The sequence below is a fragment of the Rhipicephalus microplus genome, chromosome X (genome assembly GCF_043290135.1).
Source record: "Rhipicephalus microplus isolate Deutch F79 chromosome X, USDA_Rmic, whole genome shotgun sequence".
NCBI lineage: Eukaryota > Metazoa > Arthropoda > Arachnida > Ixodida > Ixodidae > Rhipicephalus > Rhipicephalus microplus.
In genome coordinates this window covers 199,706,755-199,731,981 of record NC_134710.1, presented here as the reverse complement: position 1 = coordinate 199,731,981, position 25,227 = coordinate 199,706,755, and the positions used below count along the sequence as shown (strand labels likewise).

The 25,227-nt window shown below is 41.0% G+C and overlaps 1 protein-coding gene across 1 annotated transcript; it reads left to right on the top strand.

The window, feature by feature from the left end:
* Positions 1 to 17,817: 17,817 nt before the first annotated feature.
* Positions 17,818 to 24,748, top strand: LOC119187668 (uncharacterized). Its single transcript, XM_075881365.1, has 4 exons — positions 17,818 to 17,968; positions 20,070 to 20,236; positions 23,126 to 23,477; positions 24,593 to 24,748. Exons 1-3 carry the CDS (start codon positions 17,957 to 17,959, stop codon positions 23,439 to 23,441), a joined length of 495 nt encoding a protein of 164 aa, XP_075737480.1. The 5' UTR covers positions 17,818 to 17,956; the 3' UTR covers positions 23,442 to 23,477; positions 24,593 to 24,748.
* The last annotated feature ends 479 nt before the right edge of the window (positions 24,749 to 25,227 follow it).

Genomic DNA, 25,227 nt, shown 5'->3' with positions numbered 1-25,227 from the left:
TATCTATCTATCTATCTATCTATCTATCTATCTATCTATCTATCTATCTATCCAGCCGCTAAGACATTTTTGTTAGCGGGCTTTATACAAAAATTGGTATGGCACAACATCACTATAACAATGATAGATGACTGGTCACATCATGAAATTTACGATTGAATGGTATTATTAACACGTGATGACTGAGGTGCTCCTGTGACTGTTTCCTTAACCTGATATTTACAGAAGTTCATATGGTCACACATTTCTGCATGACCAACATAAATGACAGGTGGTAATATGAAAATCACACTTTGCACGTCAGGTGCAACACGATTTAAATGCCACGCTCATAATACGCAGACGGCCATTTGGTTAGCTATGTATACACCAATTTGATATTTCATGACCTGATGGTACAATGAACAGAAATTGGAAGTGGTGATATGGAATTAATGACAAGTCATGTGCACCATGACTTTCATGCCACGCCCATGGCACGCTGGCGGCCGTTTCGCTAGCGTTCTAACGATTGGTAGATATGTGGGGTTTAACGTCCCAATACCATCATAAGATTATGAAAGACGCCGTAGCGGAGGGCTCCGGAATTATCGACGACCTGGGGTTTATTAAGGTGCATCCAAAGCTCAGCAGCTGGGCCGAAAGCATTTTCGCCTTCATCGAAAACGCAGCCAACGCAGCCGCCATTTGATCCCGCGACCTGCGGGTCAGCAGCCGTGTACCGCAGCCACTAGATCACCGCGGCGGGGCTCGCTAGTGTTGTATATTCCAAATTTGATGTTGCGTTACCGTGACATGTGATGTGCAACATGACTTGCATGCGGCGCTCAAGTCCCGCTCGCAAATGTCTCGCTAGCTTTATATACACCAAATCTGGTATTGCGTGACGTGAATGTATTACGAACATAAATGAATAGTAGTATGATTAAAATGTGACGTCATGTGCAACATGATTTACATGCCAAGCTCATGGTGCACTTGCGTCGAGTTGGCTAGCTTCGTATACACCAAAATAATATTGCGTAGCACGACTGTTGGACGAACATAAATAAGAGGCCCTAATATGTATATCATGACTTCAGTAAAAAAAGTTGCAAACCAGGCTAGTTCTAACATACTCATCGTGATCAGTGCCATAAAAGAACACAAGAAGACACCGAAGTGCATGACACAGCGCTTGTGTCATGCATCACCTTCGTTTTTGTGTTTTTTTGCGCTGATTGTGATCAGCATGACATGCCCATTATGAACATGATTTCTTTCATACTGACTGATTCGCATTACGTCAATTCCAAGAATGCGTGGGATTTGCCTTTTTTGTAATCACAGGGAATCTCTAAAACTCCTCACCCCTATCCATCCCCGTTCGCCTCTGTGGCTTGCTCTTTGGCTTGCCCTATTATCTAAGTTTGGCATGAGGCGAAAGTTCTCCTCATTTAGTTAAAGTGCCGGTTAACAGCAGATGCATGCTTGAAAAGAGTGCTTCTTCCCACTTCACATGCAGATTTCACCGCTGCTGTTTCTGGTGGACTAACAAAGCATGCTGAAAAGACAACCAAATTCCCTTTATGTTATCAGATATTGCCTGAGATCAGGTGCTACATTCTGATAAAAATCTCATGAGAAACATAGAGGCATGCCAAGGGTCAATATTCAGTACAATCTTGCTGGAACCTCAACAAACAATGCCCGCGAAAATATATCTTACTCGCTTATTCTCGAGCACAACACTGCATTGAAAGGTACCTTTCCCGGTAGACTAATTTTATTTAGAAGGGATCAGATTTCGTATAAAATACACACACCAAAACACACGCTTGTTTCAACGATGACATTTCTAAGCACACAGCTGTGCAGAACGAATGTGTTTTACCGATTAGGTACGTAATATATAAATGATGCGCTTGCCTCATAATTCCCATTTTATACGCTGTACTTACTGCATTAGGAAAGGTACAACACACCCATAACAAGCAGTATGGTCATCGTCAACCTGCCATATTGTGCAGACCTAATATAAAAGTTTTTCTCATTGCATGATAAATACAAAAGAAAACACTACACATGCGTCACAGAAAAAAGTTACTGGAGTGAACAGTGCACTTAGCGCTAAAACCATCACCACACTGAAACAATACGATACCCAGAGAGGACAGGTGCTTGAGCACCTGTCCTGTCTATGCGTTTCTTTGTCTTTCAGTATGGTCACGAGTTTCGCTCGAAGTTGACTATTGATTCCAGACATACACCCAGGAGCCCAACGGCGAGTGCTACTGAAGAAGAGACACACACACAGCGCTCTGCATGTTACCTGAGATAAACGTTTTCACGGGCAATATTTTTTTCTGAAACCACGTGCAGTGAAACCAACGCAAGATTCATCATCATCAAATATTGAGCGTCGGGGGGCTTCGTTAAGAGGTGCGCCCCCATGCAAGCAGCTTGACGCTAAAGGTTGAGAGCGACGACTCAGGCGACCAAAAATTAATCTGGTCCCCGTAGACGGCACTGCTTCCTCACTACTATATGTGTCCCGCTTTCTAACCTAGCTTTGCTTTTCTATGTCACTGTTCAAACGTCCGTGATGCGTCAATATGTTTTGTGGCACTTCTCTTAATAATCTAGCTATGCGCATTGATGTTGTGATGTAGCTTCGCGCATTGATAAAACCAGGCGATATCTTGGCAACAAAGCACTTTGCAGTGTGTGGCGTGAGACGCAGCTTTTTGTATTTGGCGGGACCTGGTAGTTGGAAGAAAACACTAATATTCAACAGATTTAAAGTTCAAAACAGTCTTATCGGACGTTTTGAAACAAATTTATAACTTTCACAATCAAATTTATAACACAACTTCATTCCTTCACATTTTAGTTAAAGAAGTCTATACAATTTACCAGAACATAAAAAAAGTCTCATTCACTCCAGACAACGGTCAGCACAACACGCATTTATGTGCGTCGTAATTGTGCGCATCGGCATAAAATAGCTGGGGCACCCTGTATATATATATATATATATATATATTGCTCATCATCTTCATCAGCCTGACTACGCCCACTGCAAAGAAAAGGTCTCTCCCATAATGCAACAATTTACCCGGTCTTGTGCTTTCCGTTGGCTTGTTATACCCACAAAATTTTAATATCATCGGTCCTTCTAACTTTCTGTCTCTATTTTGTGCATTTGCCTTCTTTTGGAATCCAGTCAGTTACCCTTAATGACCCCCGGTCATCCTGCCTACGTGCTACGTGTCCGGTCAATGTCCATTTCTTTTTCTTGATTTCAACTATGATATACTTAACCCCGGTTTGTTCCCTGAGTCACTCTGTTCTCTTATTGTCTCATAAAGTTACACCTATCATTTTTCTTTCCATCGCTCACTGCGTCGTCCTCAATTTAAGCTGAGCCCTCTTTGTAAGTCTCCAGGTTTCTGCTCTGTAGGTATGTACTAGCAAGATGCAGCTGTTATACAGCTTCCTCTTGACGGAGTGTGGCAATCTACCAGTCATGATTTGAGAGTGCTTGACAAATGTGCTCCAACCCATTCTTATTCTTCTAGTTACTTCAATCACGTGGGTCGGCTCCACTGTTATTACCTCTCCTAAGTAGACCTGTTCTTTTACAACTTCCAGCATGTCTCCACGTATCATAAAGTGCTGTTTTCTGCCGGGATTGTTGCACAGTACTTTAGTTTTGTGCCTAATAATTTTCAGACCTACTTTTCTGCTTTCTTTGTCCAGTTCAGTAATCATGAACTGTAAATTGTCCTCTAAGTTACTCATCAAGGCAATGTCATCAGCGAATCACATGTTAATAAAGTACTCTTCATTAGCCCTTACCCCTAACTCTTCCCAGTCTAGGGTCCTGAATACCTCTTGTAAACACGTGGTGTATAGCATTGGAGAGATTAGTCTCCCTGCCTCACACCCTTCTTTATTTGGACTATTTCACTTTATTTATTGAGAACTATGGTGGCTGTGGATTCTATGTAGACTTCTTCCAGTATGTTTATGTAGGGTTTTTTGATGTCTTGATTCTGTAGTGCCTTCAATACTGCTGATGTCTCGACTGACTCAAACACCTTCTCGTAATCTATGAAACCTATATATAGGTGTTGGCTGTATTCAGCGCATTTCTCTATTACCTGATTGATAGTATGAATATGGTATTCTGTGGAGTAGCCAGTACGAAATACTGCTTGGTTCTTTGTCTGATTGAACTCAAATATTGTCTTAGTTCTATTAGCTATTATTTTTGTATAAAGCTTGTAGAGAACATATAGTGAGCTGATCAGCTTGTAAATTTTCAAGATTTGACGTATCCTTTCTTATGAATTAAGATTATGTTGGCGTTCTTCCAAGATCTTGGTACCCTTTCCATCCAGAGACACTTTCTATAAAAAGTGGATTATTTTTCTAACACAATTTCTTCGCCATCTTTCAGGAGGTCAGTTATTACTATATCCTCACCAGTGGCTTTTCTTCTATGCATTCCTTCTAGGGCTTTTCTTAATTCCCCTGTCGTTACCGGTAAGATGTCGAATTCTCCTGGACTATTATAGTTCCTCACAATACCATGCTCGTTCTTTTGACTTTTGTACAGCTCTCTGTAGAACTTGTCCACCATCTCGACTATCCAATTCATATTGGTTATGACATTGCCTTCCTTCTTTCTCAATGCATACGTCTGATTTTTTTCCTAAGCACAAGTTTGCCTTCGTAGATTCAAGACTTCTGCCCCTTTTTACAGCCTGCTCAATTCTTTACGCGTTATTCCTCCTGATGTCGGCTACTTTACGCCCATTGATTAACTTCGAAAGCTGAACCAGCTCTATTTTATCGGTTGCGTTTGAGGCTGTTATAGTTTTTCATCTTTCAATAAAATTTTTCGTCTTATGAGATAGTTTGCCAGTTTCCCGCCTAGTAACTGAACTTCCAATTCCAATTGCTTACTCTTTGATGTTACTAGAAAGGTTATTGTTCATTGTGTCAACGCTAACGTCGGTTATTTCATTTATGCCTCGAATCAGTCCTAAAGCAAATCTGTGAATTTCTGTTATTTCCCTCTTACCACCATTTCATTAATTGGCTTCTAACGTGTTAGTTTTTGTCTTGAATGTTTTTTAATCTAGGTGAATACGAGCTCTTACCATTCTATGGTCACTGCGTTTAATCTTGCCAACTACTTCTATATCCTGTACAATGTCTGAGTGTGCACAAAGAATGAAGTCATTTTCATTTTTAGTTTCGCCATTGGGACTTCGCCACGTCCATTTACAGTTAGCGCGTTTTCTGACGAAGGTATTCATAATCCGTAAATTGTTACGTTCTGTGAACTCTATATATTAACTCCCCTCTGGACTTTCTAGAGCCAAAGTCATACTCCCCCACTGCATGGTCTCCGGCCCGTTTCTTCACCACTTTTGCAATAAAGGCGCCCGTAAGAATAATATACTGTGTTTTACTTTATTATTGCCTGACTCTGTACGTCTTCATAAAAGCATTAATACAAGTGTCATCAAGACTTGATGTAGGCGCATAGGCCTGTACCACCACTATCTTGTACCTTTTGTTAAACTTAATTATGATACTTGCCACCTTCTCACTCGGGTTATAGTATTCTTCTAATTGCCAGCGATATTCTTGTATATGAAAAACTCCGCTCCTACTTTTTTTCTGTCAACTAATCCATGGTACCATAATAAGACGTGTCCATTCTTCAGCAATGTATAGGCCTCACGTGTCCTCCTAACTTCACTGAGCTCTATTACATCCCATTTAACACCATCTACTTCATCAAATAGCACAGCTAGACTAGCCTCCCTAGATAGCGTTCTAGTGTTGAAGGTAGCCATGTCCAGATTCCAATGGCGCCTGTCCGTACCCAAAGATTCTTTGCAACCACCGCCGCGTCACAGGTCTGACCGCTGCTTTGGACAGTTGCTTCTCACTTTTTGAGGACTGAGGGCCAATGTTTAATTGCCGTTTTCATAGGAGGTTGTGGCCAGGTACTGCACCAGGCTGGCCGATCCTGCTATGTTGAGGGAATGAACTACCGCCAGATGGTCGCCAGCGAGGCCGAACCCCGGACCTCTCGTTTCTTTAACAATTCCTTCCTCACGCATTTTAAGTAGATATACAATTGGCAATGGCGGAATGGTTCGACATCTCTATTCGAAATGAATTTTGTCATGGCATGCTTGGTTGTTACGCTGTCTCTAATTCGATGGTCTGTTGCACTTTATTAGCAATGTAGAAAACCCCTTCTTGTCTATAAGCTCCCAACTGCATCTGACGCGTAGCTCACCTCAGATTGTTTTTTCCTAATTGTCTGAAAATATAATTTTTCTGTTAAAAAATCAGGCACCTTTTGTGGTTTCGAACCTGCGACATTGAGAGCTTATGCCACATTAGTGCCTTGAATGACCCTTTTTCTAAAGCGTTTGTTATCTCTTAACTTCTTCATGTTACGCCCGATATTGACATAGTTGATTTCAAAGTGTCCGCAATGTCGGAGTTTTGCTCATTCTAGGTGGTCGCACTCCTACTTTGACGCTTCCTGTGAACTGACGAGTTGCGCGCCCCTGTTTTGCGAACTAATGGGCAACTTTTTTTCTATTGTTACGTTGGGCGTATACGTCGCAGGTGGTTGGAGTGCATGAAAATTAAACGCGAGAAGTTTCCAGCTGCTAAAGAATAGACACGCGCTGCCTTTGTGGCTGTAGCCTATTTTGCTTACGTTTTGGGGGTATACTAAGTAAAAAACACACTCTGGTAAATAGACATGGAAGACAGTGTTCTAAGATGTAGTCAGCTCTACGTATTAGTAATTACATCAACAGTTAGCCTAATGACGTAAAATAGAAGGAGGGAAGGTAGGGAGCGTAATATTTCTTGTTCTAGAAAGCGGCGAGAGAAAAAAAAAGTTCGTGCAAAAGCAATGTCATGTTGACATCACTCACCACAAATATTCAGTTTAATTCCTAGACTCCGACGACTCCTGGCACCCAGTCTCGCACACAACAATATATATATATATGTATATATATATATATATATATATATATATATATATATATATATATATATATATATATATATATATATATATATATATATATATATATATATAGTCCAGTAGATCCTCCGCGAGCGGTCACGACGTGGTTCATTTCGACGTTTCGGCCTAGAGTCTGGCCTCCATCAGAATCCTGATGAAGGCCAGGCTCTAGGCCGAAACGTCGAAATAAACCACGTTGTGACCGCTCACGGAGGATCTCCTGGACTATATGCAACGCTACGGCCACTCAACCACCATGCCAGCCTAAATATATATATATAAAGAGAGAGAGAGAGAGAGAGAGAGAGAGAGAGAGAGAGAGCAAGTGTGCCCTGTAAATTTTCAACCATCTCTGATCACGCTGGAAAAAAATGTGCAGGTATATGTGAAGGGGGGAAGTAGGAAATCAGGCATTGTATATAAAAGAAACTGTGTTGTCTGGAGCTTTGGGCATCAAAGTGATATTTTGTCGCACTAATTACCTAATGAAATATTACTGGGTTGAGCAAATACCACAAAATATTATTTTTCTTAATCTAAGGTTGCTATATTTTCATAACTGTGACGGTTCATTCATTATTGTTCTGACTTTCCTTACTGTTCGGCTTGGCGAAAAATTGGAATATACTGCAGGTTTGCAGGTTTAGTGTTTTGTATAAAGAGCAAAATGGTTTTCGCGAGTGATGTGTTGACATTTTTTCTTGTATTTGCTCGTATGAGAATAAACTATTTCAAGAAAGAATCAAGCGAAACATTGATCGATATGTGGGGTTTAACGTCCCAAAACCACCATATGATTATGAGAGGTGCCGTAGTGGAGGGCTCCGGAAATTTCGACCACCTGGTGTTCTTTAACGTGCAACCAAATCTAAGCACACGAGCCTACAAAATTTCCACTTCCATCGGCAATTCAGTCGCCGCAGCCAGGATAAGCAAAAGATTGACAGAATATTGTGCCAAAGTTGGAAAAAATTGCATTTTGATTCTTATTGCGGCCTGATTTTCGCAATGGGGTCCAAGTTAGAATATGCCTTATATATTGTTGCATAGTATAGATTATCAGCGCGACATGAAGAAAGATTCCAGAGGGTAAATTGTGTTTTATTGGAAAAATGCTCATCTGAACAACTTCAAGGTAATACGGTGCCTTCCATTGCCTCACCTTGACTGCATAGCACGTCAGCGCGACGTTTTAGTGGGGGCTTTTTGGCAGTGAAAACTGCACGTCATACATTTGCTGGTCCCCAGTTTTAGTGATATTGATTGAGAACGTCAAAAAAGTTAAATAGTGCTAGTTTTAAAGAAAGGTATTTTCCTCCTAGTAACGGTAAAAGGCAGGTTACACAGAACCGCTTTATGGCCCTTAACGACAAAATTGTAAGACAGTTGATGGTCGGCAATGCCGTATTTGAGCATTCTGTGCTGGTTTTGATAGTTAATACGCATGATATAGGAAATATATAACGACATATTTGTATTACAGTTTCCCTAAGCTCTTTCTATGATGTGTCAGATATAGACCGATGCGTGATAGCATACGACTGATGTGGTTAATGAAATAGTGCAAAATAGATGTACATGTTGAGGATGATTTATTACCATAGCCATAGGTGACGACACATTTATTCACCATATATATATATATATATATATATATATATATATATATATATATAAATATATATATATATATATATATATATATCAGAGGGATCATCAAAAGCTTAGCCGCACAACATTTGCACCGCTAGGGCACTCTAGCGGTATCTCTTATGAGCCAGTACCCCATATCACGTCAACAGAGAAGGACGTGACGTCCTTGATTCCTCTATTTCTCTTCATGTGGCTGTTGTGTACTTGAGACATGAAAGAATGGCCGATTCACACTAAAAAGCTGTCGCTGTCTTTTTTTTTGTTCAAAGCGCTATATCAAATCAAAGCGCTATACATGGGAAAAAAATGATGAAATAGGTGGGCCGGAGCGAAGCGCTGTCTTCGAAAGCAACAATGCGGGCATACTCATGGCGCTACAACTCGCCACCGGGGATGGTTATGTTGATAAATAGAAATCATCTGAGACTGCGTCCTTCATTGCACGACAAGCTTCCACGCGACGACAACTTTGCTTTTCAGTGGGAAGTCAGGGCATTCGAATGATCACAAAATCATCTTCCAAGATGCACTGAATGAAGCTCCAAAATAACAGATAGGTTTTCTCATTGGTAGACTATTATGCGTCGAATGGAGGTAATGGAGTTTGCCGATGTATTTGGTGCATCGCACACTTGAAGGATGAATGCATTGGGTGTGATGTTAGTTTGTCATTTCCCCACTTTTGAATTGAGTAAATAATTTCAACATTTGCATTTTACTGAAACGGCGTTCTCCGTAAGCTGTTGCAATTTCAATTCTATTGAATTTCAGAATGTGTTTCATTCTTTTCTTGTACCAGAGATAGGAAACAAAAGGATGTCTGGGCTAAACGCATATAGAGCTGACAGAAGACCCAACACCCTTGTACTAATTTCGCACAGCACAATAAAGAATACAGCTTTTACAGCATCAAGACCATCATGAACAAAAGCAGCAATAGAAAAAAAATAGTGCATATAAAAATTTTATGGTATATTGAATCTGGCTTTGACTATACTAGTTTTATTCCAAACATACCTAAATGACAATCAGTCAGAAAAAAAAACACTTTTACATTACAGAGATGCCATGCATAACATTTTAATGGTCAATAAGATACACACAGTAAAAACTTCCATCGCCGCACTACTATACATTTGCTTACATCAACATTTTTGTGATCCATAAACCGTAAGTTTTCCTGCCTTAACACTTTTTTAAATTTGTTCTTTGAATGATCTTTCTGTACAGGTAAGATTTACGTATGTTATAAATGATTTATAAAGTATGTTGTTTGATAGGTAAAAATTAGTTTACTATAAGTTGTTCGTGTTCGTTGTAAAGAGCGCAAGCTTTAGAGGATAGGATAATTGTGTTGTTGTCTAACTCCCTCGTTGTGCTCCCATAATTATTTGCAGAATATAATTTTCAGTATATTCATGTAAACGACTTCATTCCCAGTAAGCGTATCAAATATTTAAAATGAAGGTGCTGTTTCCAAGTTTGCGTATAGTTTGCGCATAGTTTCCAAGTTTGCGTTTCCAAGTTTGCCTTGGTGATTGCAATAGAGGTGGCGCACTCTTTTTGTAGAAGTAGTACTTTTTTTTCGTAGAAGTAGAAGTAGTAGTGTAGAAGTAGTAGACTTGGTAGTTGTTCTTTCCTTCAGAGCTCCCTTACAAAACTTGTATATAAGGGCACTTGTATAGCGGCTGTTTCAGCAACAGGAGAAAAACTTACTTAAGAGATTGTGTACATAATACCAATAATTTTTTATAAGTCCATACACAGTTGGCTAATATGTGAGTTCCAGCTTAACTCTTCATTAAACGTCGATTCAAAAACGTCTGGTTCGTTAATTGCAGCAGTTTTCTTCCTGCACAAGTAATGGTAAATGTTTTATCGATGTGTTTAAATTGCTATCTAAATGTAATGCATTTGTTTTTTCGCCTTTCACCTGCATTTTATTTTGGTTCATCGAACAAACTAGTCAGACATAGTAATGATTCACGCAGTGCTCTTATTTTTTCAGGTAGCTTGATTTAATATATAAATTGTTGTTCTCAGCACACACATTATTAATTTTTGTGAATCAGGTGTATTGACTACATAATTTACGAAAATTCTAAACAATAATGCCCCTCACTTAATGGCCTGAGAGAATTGTTGAAGTTTTTGACAAAGAGATCAAATGTTCGTACAGACTGTTGACGGTTGACTAAATAGGTGGAAAGCGACCGATTTCTCTCTTTTCTGTTAAGCCTACAGTTCATTCCACGTTATTGTGGAGTCAAAAGAATTCACAGATTTGCCACAAAGGCGAAGCAATGAATGCGATACCCACAAATTGGAAGGTCACGCACTGGATGGCAAGCAGATCAAAATGTGCCCCGCGTCTCATACAGAAATGACGCACGAAACGTACTCACAGGTACAAATGTACGAGAATAAGCGTCTCAATTGTTATCTTGCTGTGCCTGAAAAGTGCACACTTTTCCCAAACGAAAACTGTGCAACAATTGAAGTGACCTTTGTGTGCCCTGTTAGTTAGAATCAAATATTAAGAAAAAAAAGTACATTATTTTTCACCCGCGAAACCGTTCCATTCTCTGTGATACGCAGCTCATTTTTAGAGAAGTTTCGATTGAGTGTGTTCAGACTCACAAGTTCCTAGGCGTCCTTTTCCATGAAACGCTGAATTAGACCAATCACGTAGATAAACTTCGTACCCAAGTATCACGGTCCATTGGTGTAATTGGAAAAATAAGATGCTTACTACAAAGCAGCTTTACTACACTTTGGCTTATTAGCACATACATTACTGCGTATTAATCTGGGAGTTTAAAACGAAAACAAATAAATTGGTATTAACAAACTGCAAAAAATAATGCTGCGTATCATTGAAAATGTTCCCCGTCAAACACCTTCTGCTCCACTTTTTCATATACAAGGAATCCTAAAATTTGAAAAATATTTTATAAAAAGCTCGCGACAGTCATCTATGATCAAATAAAAACGAATGCAGATCAATTTAAGGATGCTTACTCCCGGAAACTACAAACGTATAGTTTCAGAAAACCACCTATAACAGTGAGAAAACCCGGACGAACTATGGCAGGCATAAGCTAGCACACCTCATTCCTTTATTTCTAAATTCAAGCAGCATGATTATCAGCATAGTGAACAAAAGTCGTTCAACAACAGTTCTAAACAAAAGATACACGCTTATCTACTCTGGCTTCGAACATGACAAGTCTGTTTTGTTTTTCTGTATAAGATAGCGCATCTCGTGTGCTGCCTAGGAAATGTAATGCCCAAAATTGTGCAAGCCAGCCATGGTCCTATTCATTTCGCGACCTGTCACTTGTTAATAACTGGTAAAAACTACGACTGTATTAATAAAGGTTTCTTTGGTATGTGTAAAAAGTTCATGTATACGTATCTTGAAATTCCTTATCTCTTCTCCCTCTGCACTCTCTTTATTTTTGCTTTATTTTCTTTATTTTTTTTCTTTGCTGTATTAAATTTGTGTTCATGCTCTAAAGATATACTGAGTGTTGTGCATTATTTAGGTCTGAGTGGGGAATGCCGCATTGTCAGGCATTTAGTTGCCTTTTCGCCCCTCCCTTCCCATTAAACCATTGGATAAATATGTATGCTTCAAGGATGAGTAAACTTCAACTTCAACAACTACTACAGCAGAAACGTTCTAGTGAAAGCCGAACGCCAGCCAAGACTTATGATCGTCCCCGCCACGAGATAATGGCGCGTGAGCGAGCGCCCACCGTCTCCACTCCGAGGGGAAAAAAAAGTACACGCGGAGATGCGAACGCGCGCCGCCACGTGCTCATTTTGCCATCTTGCTGGTAATGCTGAAAACGCGATATTTTACACGCGAGATGCGCGGTGCCACGCGCTCGTTGGCGGTAATGCTCTATCTTGCTGGTAATGTTGAAAACACCATAGCCGCCCCCCCCCCCGAGATGCCCATCAGCAGCGGTAAGAGGTAGATATAAACAGCTTGCCATTATAACGATGAAGAACGTGCTGGTACGTGACTCACTGGTTAACGCTTCGCATTCACGACTCAGAGGTCCTATGTTCAATTGCGCACGCTGGAGTCTTTTTCAGAATTTTGTTCTTTCTTGCGTTTTCATATATACAGATACGTACACATACACGATCAGTGACACCGACGCCCGCGGCAAATCCAGCAGAAAGTGTTCATATAACTGCTATTACAATAAAATTAGTGCTCCCGGCTACGCACTTCTCACACAAATCTGCCATTCTAACACGTCACACGTCACAACTACACTATACATCCCACCGTGTTGGTCTAGTGGCTGTAGTTTTCGACTGCTGACTCGAAGGTTGCAGGATCGTACCAGGGTCGTGACGACCACACTTCAAGAGGCACGTTTAGTTAGACTTAGCTGCACGTTAAAGAACAACAGGTGGCCTAAATTGCCAAAGCCCTACACTAGGGGGTCCTTCATAGTCATAATTTCTGACGCAAAACAGCGACAATTATTATTTTACAAATGACCTAGAGACAAGTGGTGTGAAATGCCCGTTAAGCATGATGCGTTTTCTCGGTTTATGCGACTTACTATACTGACTAGGGAAAAGCCCTCCCACAGCGCCATAAAAGCAGCACCTCGTATAGTCTGTGCTACTTCCAAACCCCACCGTAATACATTTGGAAATTATAAATGTTTGTAAAAAATTAAGGCGGCTTCACACTAATGTTGATAAGGCTGAAGGAAGTGGAAAGCTGGGTGGCCCTTTTTGTTTCTTCTTCATATTGTAGTAATTTCTTCCTCTCTTCCTTTCTCATTCTTTTTCTGCTTTTTTTGTTTTTGATCTTTTAATTTCTATTTCATAATTTATCTCTTTCGCTATTTTCTTTTCTCTTTCTTGTTGGTTCTATATTTCTTCCCCTGTTATTCTCTCTGCTTCTGTTTCTTGCTTGCTTCCTCTTCCTCTCATTTTTCGGTCTCTTTCTCTCTCTGTCTGTTTTTCATTCTGCCTCTTTCACATTTTGCTTTGTTTTGTACACTTCTTCTTCTCTTTTTTGTTATTGCTCATTATGTTTGCGATATGTATTTCTACTGCTCGATTTCTTCCTCACTCTCACATGTCTCATCCTTTTTCTCTCTTATTTCTCATTTGCGTTTTTTTATGTCATCACCACCTTCTTTCTTTCCATAGAATTCCGTTTCTTCCTATTTCTTTTTCATTTACTTCCTCTGTATTTCTCTTTCTCTTTGTTTCACTCTTTATCTTTTCTTCTTTGTTTTCTTTACTTTTTTTATCAATTCTCTCTCGCTCTTTTTCTAAGCGAAGCTTCTCTATATTCTCTGCTCTTTATGCTGACATCTCTCCCCTTCAGCTTTACTATGCTTCCCAACACCTTTAGCCTTACTGTCCTTACCATACCATACTATACATGCCTATGTTATGCATGTAAGCGCTCCTGGATAGCCGAGTGGTCTAGATGGTCGCCTTCAGAAAGCGGGAACACTAGTTCAAATCACGCTTCGTCCAAAAAAAGTATTCGCCAGTATCTCTGTTTTTTTTTTTTTTTTCTACCTTTATTTATCCCTCTGTTGCTCTCTTTCTTCCTCTGTTATTATTTGTTCCTCTGCTAATTACGTTATTGTATCCCGCACCTGATAAATCGCCGCACGTGTTTTGGGAGGGAAGCAGAAGAGGAAGATGACCATGAAGAGGAGAAAGAGAGCACGTGCTGATTTATGGCGAAGATCATTTCTGGGTCCGAGAGAGAAATTACGGTGAGCATCAGCAGCGTTGCGGTAAAAACAATTTATAGACGCAATATTGTTAGAAAGCTCGTTCCACGGAAATACCGGGGTCAGCGTTGGTGTCGGTATCATTAGTGACCAAAAATTTAGTGACAATGACCAAACAAAATGAGGAAGGTGCAAATAAAGTAAATGAAAGTTTCCGAATCAGAGTGACAATCAAACCCTTGCCGTTAGCGTGACAAGCAGGTGTTCTACCACACAGCCACGCGTGTGCCTGGAAATACAGCTAAATAACTTCATCTCTTTATTACAGCTAAATAATTCCTCTACAGCTGAGTACAGCTAAATAGCTTCCTCTGCTTCAATCATAATGATTTTTGGGTAGTAGGCCAGCATTCGCTATGCTATGCATCGTCATTTTTTTTTAGAAGAGTAGTATCCGCTAAACACTTGCAAGGTATATTGTGCCCCGCCGCGGTGGTCTAGTGGCTAAGGTACTCGGCTGCTAACCCGCAGGTCGCGGGATCGAATCCCGGCTGCGGCGGCTGCATTTCCAATACAGGCTGAAATGTAGTAGGCCCGTGTGCTCAGATTTGGGTGCACGTAGACGAACCCCAAGTGGTCCAAATTTCCGGAGCCCTTCACTACAGCGTCTCTCATAATCATATGGTGGTTTCGGGATGTTAAACCCCACATATCAATCAATCAAAGAATATTGTGCTTATTGACATGCAGTGGCTGACGACGATGGGAAAGTATGCCTGAAGTGGGTATGCGCCACAATTATTTGGTGATCAAGAACAAGCCTTTGTAATGAGTTGGAGCATCAGACGACCCACTCGTTACGATATTCGCATTGTGTGAGGCCTGGCAGTTCCTTTGATGTTCTAAAATGCTTTATTACTGATATTACCACGATTCTTTTCCCGACATCAGGCCTGCCGAAGGCAAGTTTGCGAACAAGTCCCAAGCACCGGCGTGGCTCAGTGTTAGAATACTGGGCTGGCACGCAGCGGACGCGGTTTCGAGCCCCACTGTGTCCTTAGTAGAATGTTGTTTTTCTAAGTTCGTGTGATAGTGGTTACCGACACAGGTTGCGGCAGCGGATAACTACAGCGGCGCGCGTGGCCGTAGTTGTGATCTCATAACAGCTTTCGTTTCGCTGTAAAAGAAGATCACGCGTACACACTTGCTCTGTTACTTGCATGCCGGGGCAGTGGTCTCGTGTTAGGAGGGATTATGCAAAACCGAACATCCCACACATTCTCGAAATGCGCATACGGGTGTCGCTTATCCGACAGTGTGCTTCTGTCGATATCCTGGAAGAATTCAGAGGGTGCGTATTAAGATAATTTTAATCTTGAATCTTCAGAAGTGCAACCACTTGTATAATGTTACTGGACAAGTTTTCTTGTGGAATACTAAATTAAGAATATTGTAATCATGAATCTTCAAGAGTGCATTTATGCCCGGACTGACACTTAGTCGAGTCACATATAAAAAATTTTATCAGTTACATGTAATCCGGCTTGTTTGCTCTCTTTTTTTCTGGAGAAATAGATTTGTGGATGTGTAACATTGATGCAATCAAACGGTTGGTTTTCGCATATTATACACCGAGACACAGGTATATCAGCAAGTGAATGAACATATAACTGATGCTTATTAAAGCGGCAAAGAAAGTCGTCATGAAGGCTTTCTCTGACCGGTGTGTTCAACACTGTGTACACCGTATTTGAGAAAGCAGACAATATAAGTAGACTCGAGAAGATATAGACAGCTCTAATGTAGCCGATAACTTCAAAAGTGTGATGTATGCGCTGTTCAATACATCAACCAGACTAGTAAAATTGTGCGCGCCTACTTTATTCGCCATAATTTGCATTTAAATAAGAAATCTTAACGCCGTCGCACTTCACCCAATACAAATAATAAAAATGCGCACCGAAATACGAATTTGGGTTCCAACACGGAAACCAAGTTTACCTTGCGTACAGCTATTGCGACCACTTTATACGTTGCGTACTGGTGTGCACGCATGTTCATGTGCATGTGGGGGGAGGGAGTGGGTGAGGGAAGAGAGCGCTTTGAATCCACGAAGAATCTATCGGAAACGTATGAGCTAAACTACTATATTCGAGCTCATCGTTTTCAGCATGTGCAGGAAAAGTTAACGTTTGACACGACAATGTCACATGATGGTCACTAAATGCTTTTGCGCTTCTGACTACGTGCGGCAACTTCTAAATTCAGTACGTTATTTTGACTTGCACACTTTGCGAAAACTGTGGGGTGACAGAAACACAAACACACACTCAAGCGCGCGCGCGCGTGCGTGTGTTCGTGTCATTTTGTTATTACTCGTAAAATAACTGAATAAAGGCAAGCCTAGATGACCCGTGATATTTTTCGCTTCCTGGCATCCAAACTTGCTTATTGTTTTATTTTTTCTTCTCTCGGAACGAACTTTTTGAACGCTTGTAAGCTTTCAAACATATTAAGAAAGCCTCTTCTTTTTTTTCCCTTTCACTTTTATTTTGGTAATAATCAAAAGTGGCTAACGGTAGCTGTGTAAAACACGTTGATATTATTTGTTTATAGCTAGAATACTTTTTAATCCCTAAGTGAACCCATGCATTCATGTTCCCCTTTCAGGAACCGAATTTCTATAATTTTCATTTGCTTCCGCATTCATTTACTTCCGACAAACAAGTGGCTAAAATTCTTCTTGAGATGACCTGCTTTTCGCGTATATGGTACAACCTCAAGCTCTGAGCAATAATCGCAAATTCAGACAGGGGAAGCAGGATTTTTTTGTGCAGATGATTGGCGTGACAATTAAGGAGCAACTGATTGTGCATAGTCGCCTTCAATCGCACAAAAAGAATTTCACCGGGTCATGTGAAGTGTCAGTGAAAGAACGTGTATGTAGGCCCACAGGCAGGACCTCGTGCGTAAATTAAACCGTGACCTAGAGAATGACTATGGTGACCTCGAAAGGAGTCCCAGTTATCGGCTTTGAATTCAAGCTGCCACCTCGTTTCTCTCGGCTGCTGACCGACGGAAGCCATATCTTCCAGACGCTGGAATAACTCTTTTTTGTTTGTTGTTTCCCGCCAGTTTTTGCACACTCCGGGCACCGCCCACTTTTGCGCGCGGACAAAGGCCAGCATGTCGGTTCGTTCTTCCGCTCGCCGCGCGGAAGAAGCAGCCAGCCAGGCGAGAAGCGGTTGAGCGATGCTCCTTCGGCGGAAGCAGCCGGCATCCAGGCGAAAGTGGATCAGCGGCGCCTTTCTCACCCCTCCGCCATCTCCAGACGTCAAGAGGAGAGGTCGCCTGTTGACCAATGGCCGCCGATGCGCGTATAAAAGCCTCGCGGAAGTCGCATAGCCGATGCACTCTCGGTATCTCCGCGACCAAAGCCCGAAGAAAAAGCGCCTCAGCGGGACCCCTCCATAACATATTCCCTCACGACTGCTGCTTGCACAAGAGAGTCATGAGGAGTCTGGTCAGTGCGTTGCTTCTTGTCCACATTCTCGTTTGTGAGTGTTGTAGCTCGTCTTGAAGGGATGTCTGGATGTTTTGTTCGACTCACTAACTTGGATTCCTTGGTTACAATTATGCTGTACGTGATAGCATTATCGTCATTGGCATGAGCACCCAGTGCGCATGCGGTCGCGTGAACGGCGCACTTGGTGATGCAACTTAGAAAATTCATATTATATCAAGGCCTGAATATGTAATTAGTACATCTAGCTTGAGCCTATTGTCTGATGCTTTTAAAAAGCATAAAATAACTGATTATATGAGAATTCACAAAAAAAGTGCTTTGAATACAAATCAGTTTGTGTTGACCTAGAAGAAAGGCAGTTTCAATTCGAATGACAGAACGATGGCGCAAATTATTTGATAGCTGAAATTCACTTCCTGTGTTACATAATGGAAGAACCACGTTGTTAGAAAAACCTTTTTTCTTCCACGGACTGGTACCTGAAGCCTGAAGTCTGACCTCGGCAGATGGGACCCTCTAATATGGCAGTCTTTGAAGTCTCCTTTGAATGAAATCAATATATTAACCGGCAAAAAAATTTGACTTCCTCTCTTCATGAAAAGAAGATCGCACAAAACATGGTCAATAATGCTGGTGTTAAACGAGCAAGTGCAAAGCTTCGGCGCACATGCATACACTAGCAAGGTTGTCTGCCCCTTGCGTGCACATTATTCGGTCATCAAGAGCGAGCACTAAAATTGGTTACCTTGTTCAACGAGTTGTCCATGTCCATTCGCTGAACATTAAGCTGCATTTTGTCAACATAAGAAGAAAGGTTCTGGCTCTCACTGTGTGAATTGCCCCTTGTTTTTATATTTTACTCCCGGACAACAAAGACATTTACCAGCTAATTTGGTTAATTTATTGCTTTTTTTATTGGGTATTGTGAAGCACTGCATTGTTTGCTTACTTCCGGAGTGTATGCGTGATTTCCTCTTTAACCTTCACATAATGCTCAACAGTGACTCATCTCTGACATTCCGGGCACCTATGTTTCCACATGCTTTGTCTTCGGCCGTTCTTATTCCTAAGCAGGTAGATATATTATACAAGCAATTGCATGCTGTAAAGCATTGAAATGAATTTTGGCATAACAGCTGTAGATTATAGCAAATATTTATAACCAAAATGCAATGGTGTCAGCCGTATTGTCTACTTACCTACCCTACACACATGGGAACTAGAAAATTTGATAAAGAGAAGCGCCCATCAACAGAAAAATGTTTAAAACATGCACCATGAGTCACAAGGCCCCCTTTTGGTTAGAAATTAAATTGCAAATAACGATGATGAATTTCAATTACAAATGTGCGTAGCCTACGTTTTTTTATAGCAGATTGCACCAATTAGGGCAGTATGCGTTTCTAGTTGTTCGCAAAGTCTTTAATAGGTGATGCCATCAGTTGTTATCTTCGTAACTACCATGCAATAAAGTAAGTTCTAATCGGATACTGCAAGTTCAGTTAACACACTTCTGGGAATCGCGTCGAGAAGTATCTGTTCAGGACCCTTTCCAAAGAAACTGACTGGTGAACGTAATTGACGAATTACGTATATGGTGAACGTAATGAATGAACGTAATGAACTTCCTGTGGATTCATGGTTGGGACAAAATAGTGAGCTAAATATAAATTAAAGTCTCTTGTAGCCACTGTAAAGAGTGCACTGTAAAACAGCCGCATGCTTTGGGGGCCTCGAAATAGCTTTTCACCTAATACATCCAGATTTTTTTTCCAAGTTCAAGAAAATACTAAATGTGAATAGCACTGTAGAGGTGTACAAGTTCTTTCGATGATAAACTGATATATATATATATATATATATATATATATATGTATATATATATATATATATATATATATATATATATATATATATATATATATATATATATATATATATATATATATATATATATATATATATATATATATATATATATACGGCAAGAAGGTCATCCAGTTGGTCTGCCTATAAAAGACAAAAACAGATGGAGAAAATCCTACATTGATAATAGAAACACCTTATAAAGTAAACATTACCATTTTTTTCGCCATAGATTGTGGTCACCACCATGGTAGGCGTCGTGCTTGCCGGTGATATCGGTGGGGGTGGCGGATTTGGTGGCGGCGGTGGATTTGGCGGCGGTGGATTTGGCGGTGGTGGCGGTCATGGTGGCGGCGGCGGCGGATACGGCGGTGGTGGTGGAGATGGCGCCGTTCACAGGTTAGTAAAGTCTCCCTTTGCTATCATCATGCGTACAATATTAACATGAGCGCTTTAGCTAATGATTTCAGTGCTTTTGTAAAACCCACAGGATTTGCAGTCTTATTTTTGTGCATTTTGAAAAACTTTCAATGGTATATATAAAGGGGGTTCACATAACTTGAGCCAATAATTTGAAAGTGAAAGGCACTTAGGAGGCGAATTGAACCGAACGCCTACTGCTCGCACTAGCCTGTAGGTACTCAGGCTATTTTTTATTTTTCTCCATACTAATTAATAATGATTTTTAATTGCCTAATTTTTAAATATGGGCCAGAAACCCAAAATATAAACACTGAGGTGTAGAGCACTTTTAGAAACCACCGGCTAAATTGTTTCTCGTAGTATACGTCTCGCGCTGTTATTTTTTCCACTTTGTAAAGAAAGCCTACAAAAAGTGAAAAGAAACCTTGTGACGGACCACATTGGTATGTGGGGTTTAACATCCCAAAACCACCATATGACTATGAGAGACGCTGTAGTTTAGTGCTCCGGAAATTTCGACCACCTGGGGTTCTTTAATGTGCACTGAAATCTGAGCACACGGGCCTACAACATTTCCGCCTCCATCGCAAATGCAGCCGCTGCAGCCGAGATTCGATCCCGCGACCGGCGGGTCAGCAGCCGAGTACCTTATCCACTAGACCTCCACGGTAGGGCTGTGACGGACCGCAAGTGCTATGCTATATTGATGATATCGGCTTTCTTTACAACGCGAAAAAAAAAAACAGCGCTAGACGTGTCGTATAGGAGCAATTTCTTGGGTGGTTTCTGAAAATGCTGTACGTCTCAGTGTTAATATTTTGTGTTTCCAGCTCATATTAAAAAACATGTCATTATGAATTATTTCATTAGTATGGAAAGAAATAAAAAATAGCCTGAGTACCTACAGTTTAGTGTGAGTAGTACACATTTGGTTCAATTCACCACAGAACTGTGTTTCATTTTCAAATTCTTGGCTGAAGTTATGTGGGGCACCCTCGGGTGCTTGGCCACGGGTGCATCTAAAACCCACCCTAAATTTATTCAGCACAGAAGTAATGGTACAATGTTCTTATTACAGATGTTGTTTTTGTCAAAGATGCCATACGCTGTCGTGCGGCATCATCAGAGCATCTGATATTTCGTCGCTATGCATATGAGACAAATACTTTATATAGACGTTCACAAACTTTAGGACACTAAAAATGACCATTTACTATGCAAAAGTTGATTGAAGTTTAATGGATCGAGTGGTCTATTTTCGTTGGACAAAATTTTATGTGTCCAGAAGAGAAAGTAATACTTGTAGTCTTATTAATAAATAAAACAATCATGAGAAAAATAAAAAAGATATGAGTAAGACGAGAAAACAACACAGCATCGGTGGTGATAGAATGTTTTTAATAATATTTACTATACGCAAGAAGTAATGGGTAAGTCTACCTGAATATAGGACGCCACGCAGCCTGCTTTTAAACACGCCATGAGGTTCTTCCCTATTTAAAAATTTCCCCTCACGTCAAATGACGTTTCATTCACAAAACTGAAAAATATTGCAGCCATACCGCATAAACGGCTTTGTGTTAGTATATATGTGTTCTCCAAGGCGCCACATAGAAAAAAAATGATGTCAAAGACCAGGTTATCTCTTCTTGCTTGATTTCAAAATATTGACGCTGCCCCCAAAACTTTTGACTTTTACTTAAGCGTAATATTTGCTTCTTTCAAAGCGAAATTGGCTCTTTCCGAACTTGAAAAGGCTTCAATGAATTTTTTCACATCAGCTGCCTAATCCCATAAACAGTGCCGTCAATAGGGCTGCTAATAAGTGTGTCAAATGCAACGTAATAGGGGCTTATATTCTCGGCACGTTTCCACGCTTGGTAAGCTGCTTTATTACGTGCTAATCTGGATGTCCTTCTTTTCAGTGTTTCCGCAGGCAACTTTGATTTTGCTTGAGATTTGTCAGCCTGCCGTCTCGCTATATGTACTATATTGCTGCATTCAGACTGCCACTTGCACTGAAGCGTGCACAGTGGTGTACTATTCTTGGTGATACTCAGTTACGTAACACCGGAAATGGAACAATTAGGCCTCAGCCTAATCGCATCATTTTGTAACAGCGAGGTTGCCAGCGAGCGCTTCTTCCACACCTCTCCGAAGCGGATCATGTAGCGGGACTAGAAACGAGTGAGACGCAGAGATAAAAAAGCAGCATACACAGCTGCAGCGTCCGAGCAAGCCGAAAGCCAAAAGCGTTTCCCTCTTTTTCTACCTCACACCTCCAGCCATGCTGCTCTTTTTTTTCAATTTTTTCTTTTGCCAAAGCCCGACGGACGCCCCTTGTATTGCGCTTGCACTCCAGCTAATGCAGGTGATTGCGACGCACTGAAGAACCTTACGGAGACATGGAATAGTAGAGCATTTGTTCTAAAAAATTTATGGAAAATATCTAGAACACAGAAGTCGTCTCTGCGAAAAAAAAAAAACACGTGTGATTCTTATCAGCTAGTCCTGACCTGCCACATATACAACTCTCTTAAAAGAGGCACGTTGGCTCACCTGTGGGTCACACGACTCCCCAATGAAAGTACAATGACTCCTTACGAGAGTACTTGTGTCCCTTTAAATAGAGTTAAATAATTGGCACATCAGGACTATAGCAGAAAGACTCTTATCTCGTAAAGTGTAGAGCTTGTTTAAACAGTTGTGAAATTCAATAAAAAAAGTTGATCACCTATATTCACACTAATTTTGGCAGCATGATAACGGTGGTTTAAATTACTAGAGAAATAGATAGGGCAGCAACGTTCTAAAAAAGAAAATATGCGAGCTGATATTTTTAAACATGTATGTAAATATCATCAGGTTCGTAATTACAACGAGAACAACTTCCGGTGGAGGAGGAGGAGGCGGTGGTTATGGAGGTGGTGGATTCGGAGGTGGCGGCTTCGGTGGTGGCGGCGGTGGAGGCTTCAGCGGCGTCGGAGTCGGCAGTGCCTCCAAATTCAAGGGAAGCACCATTTATGTACTCAAGCCCCGCGTGACCGGCGGTGGGGGGTATGGTGGTGGTGGATTCGGCGGTGGCGGTGGAGGCGGATGGCAGCCGAGTGGCGGCGGTGGCTGGCAACCAAGCGGTGGTGGTGGTGGCGGCTGGCAACCAAGTGGCGGCGGCTGGCAATGATCGGTGACACCACAACATGCCACAAGCGTATGAAGCGTATGTATTGCTTGCTTGCTTGTTCCTTTCTTTTGTGGCTCTCACCCACTAAGGGGGATTGGCCAAGAAGCCGGAGGTTAATGCACTCTATGTACTCTACTAGAAAATGTTTCTTCCTCCTTCTTCACAAGGAAACAGGCCCGTAGCTAATAAGTTTTTTAACGGGGAGTGGGGACACTTCTTTTAGGCCTTAAAAAACAGCCGTATTGATTATTTATATCTCATTCAATGCCATCCTTCATCCAAGTTCGGAGAAGGCCTAAGCCTTTAGTGCCCCCCCTCCTTGTGGCTACGGGCCTGCAAGGAAAATACCTATTGAGCAATTGGGGAGTATTCTCTCCAACGCAGCAGCGGGATCAGTTGACCTACGAGCGGAGGGAGTTAGCAACAAGTTGTAGTTGGGAAACACATTGATTAACAGCACAGACATGTGTCAATGACGATGAAAATATTTTGTAGAAAGTTGAGACACCATTTATTGGGGAGAATGGACAGCCTTTAAATCAGTTTATATATAGTGTCAAGACATTGTATTGGGCATAAAGTTGTTGAAAACAGTGTGCTTTGTATAAAAAGTGGTTCCAGCCACGCACAGGTATAATTCACATTTTCACTACTAAGTAGTTACGAGTCTGTATAGATACGAACATATATAATGAAGTAGGTGCAGTTATGCCATGGACATGACGAGATTTTGTTTTGTTGTTTCTGCTACAATTGGGACACTACAATTTATAAAGAGTGTTCGGGCTAAATGGAACTTTCTTATTCAAAAAAATTCACTTAGAACATTGTGTACTTTGATTTTCTTCTCAAGTAATGTCCTTTTTCAACCAGTAATCAAGGCGTACTGGGTTGAAGCTTACCGAGGCGAGTTTTTAAAATTTTATAACCAATAAAAACAATAAATTTGTTGCTCGCTTAACCTGCTACATAGGTCTATTACAATTAATCTTCAAGGTGTTGAATATTATACTGAATATTAGGCTGCTTAAAATTTTTCGCCGTCTCAAAAGCTGTAAGTTTTCCAGCGCTGAAAAAAGTGTGCTTGTGCCACAAACGCAGAACTATTGCAGTTGGAGTTCTGTAAAATCTTTTCTTTTTTACTCTTGCAGGAAAATAAAGTAGAGCTTCAAAGAAATCATGACTGGGCGACGTTTCCCCACATCTAGTCGCCCCACGAAGTTTACGACCACAGTGGACCTGTAAATGCTGTACAGAGCGGGCTTCTATCCGTCCGTGTTGTTGCAATAAACTGTTACAAAATACCACTCTGTCATGTTCTTAGATTGCGCAGAACATGTCAGTTTAGAATATTGAGTATACCTTACGTGACCTTGTGTTAGTCGGAATTCCTGTGCGCAGAGAGAGAGAAACAAACGAACTGCCACATATCGCCAGATAGTACTTTTTTTATAAGCAGTCGGTAAGTTCTCTCTACGTGCGCTTGTATTCCGAAAATATGATGATGCAAGCATCAAGAGTCGTCTGTGTCTTCCAAGCAAAGATTGCAAACGAAAACTACGTTAGCAGCTGATAACGTATTCAATTAGTGACGGCATGAAGCTTATGATGAAAAAAAAAAATAAATCTTATGTGAATGAACTCTGAAATCTATAGTACTTCCCTTGTTGGCAGCGCACATCGTCCCAAAAAAAAAAAGAATGCCCCATTAAGTAAGGTCCACATACCGGGTCTTAGCGGCAGCGGGAATAACCTTTAAGGTATCCTTCTAATTCTGTCACGAATC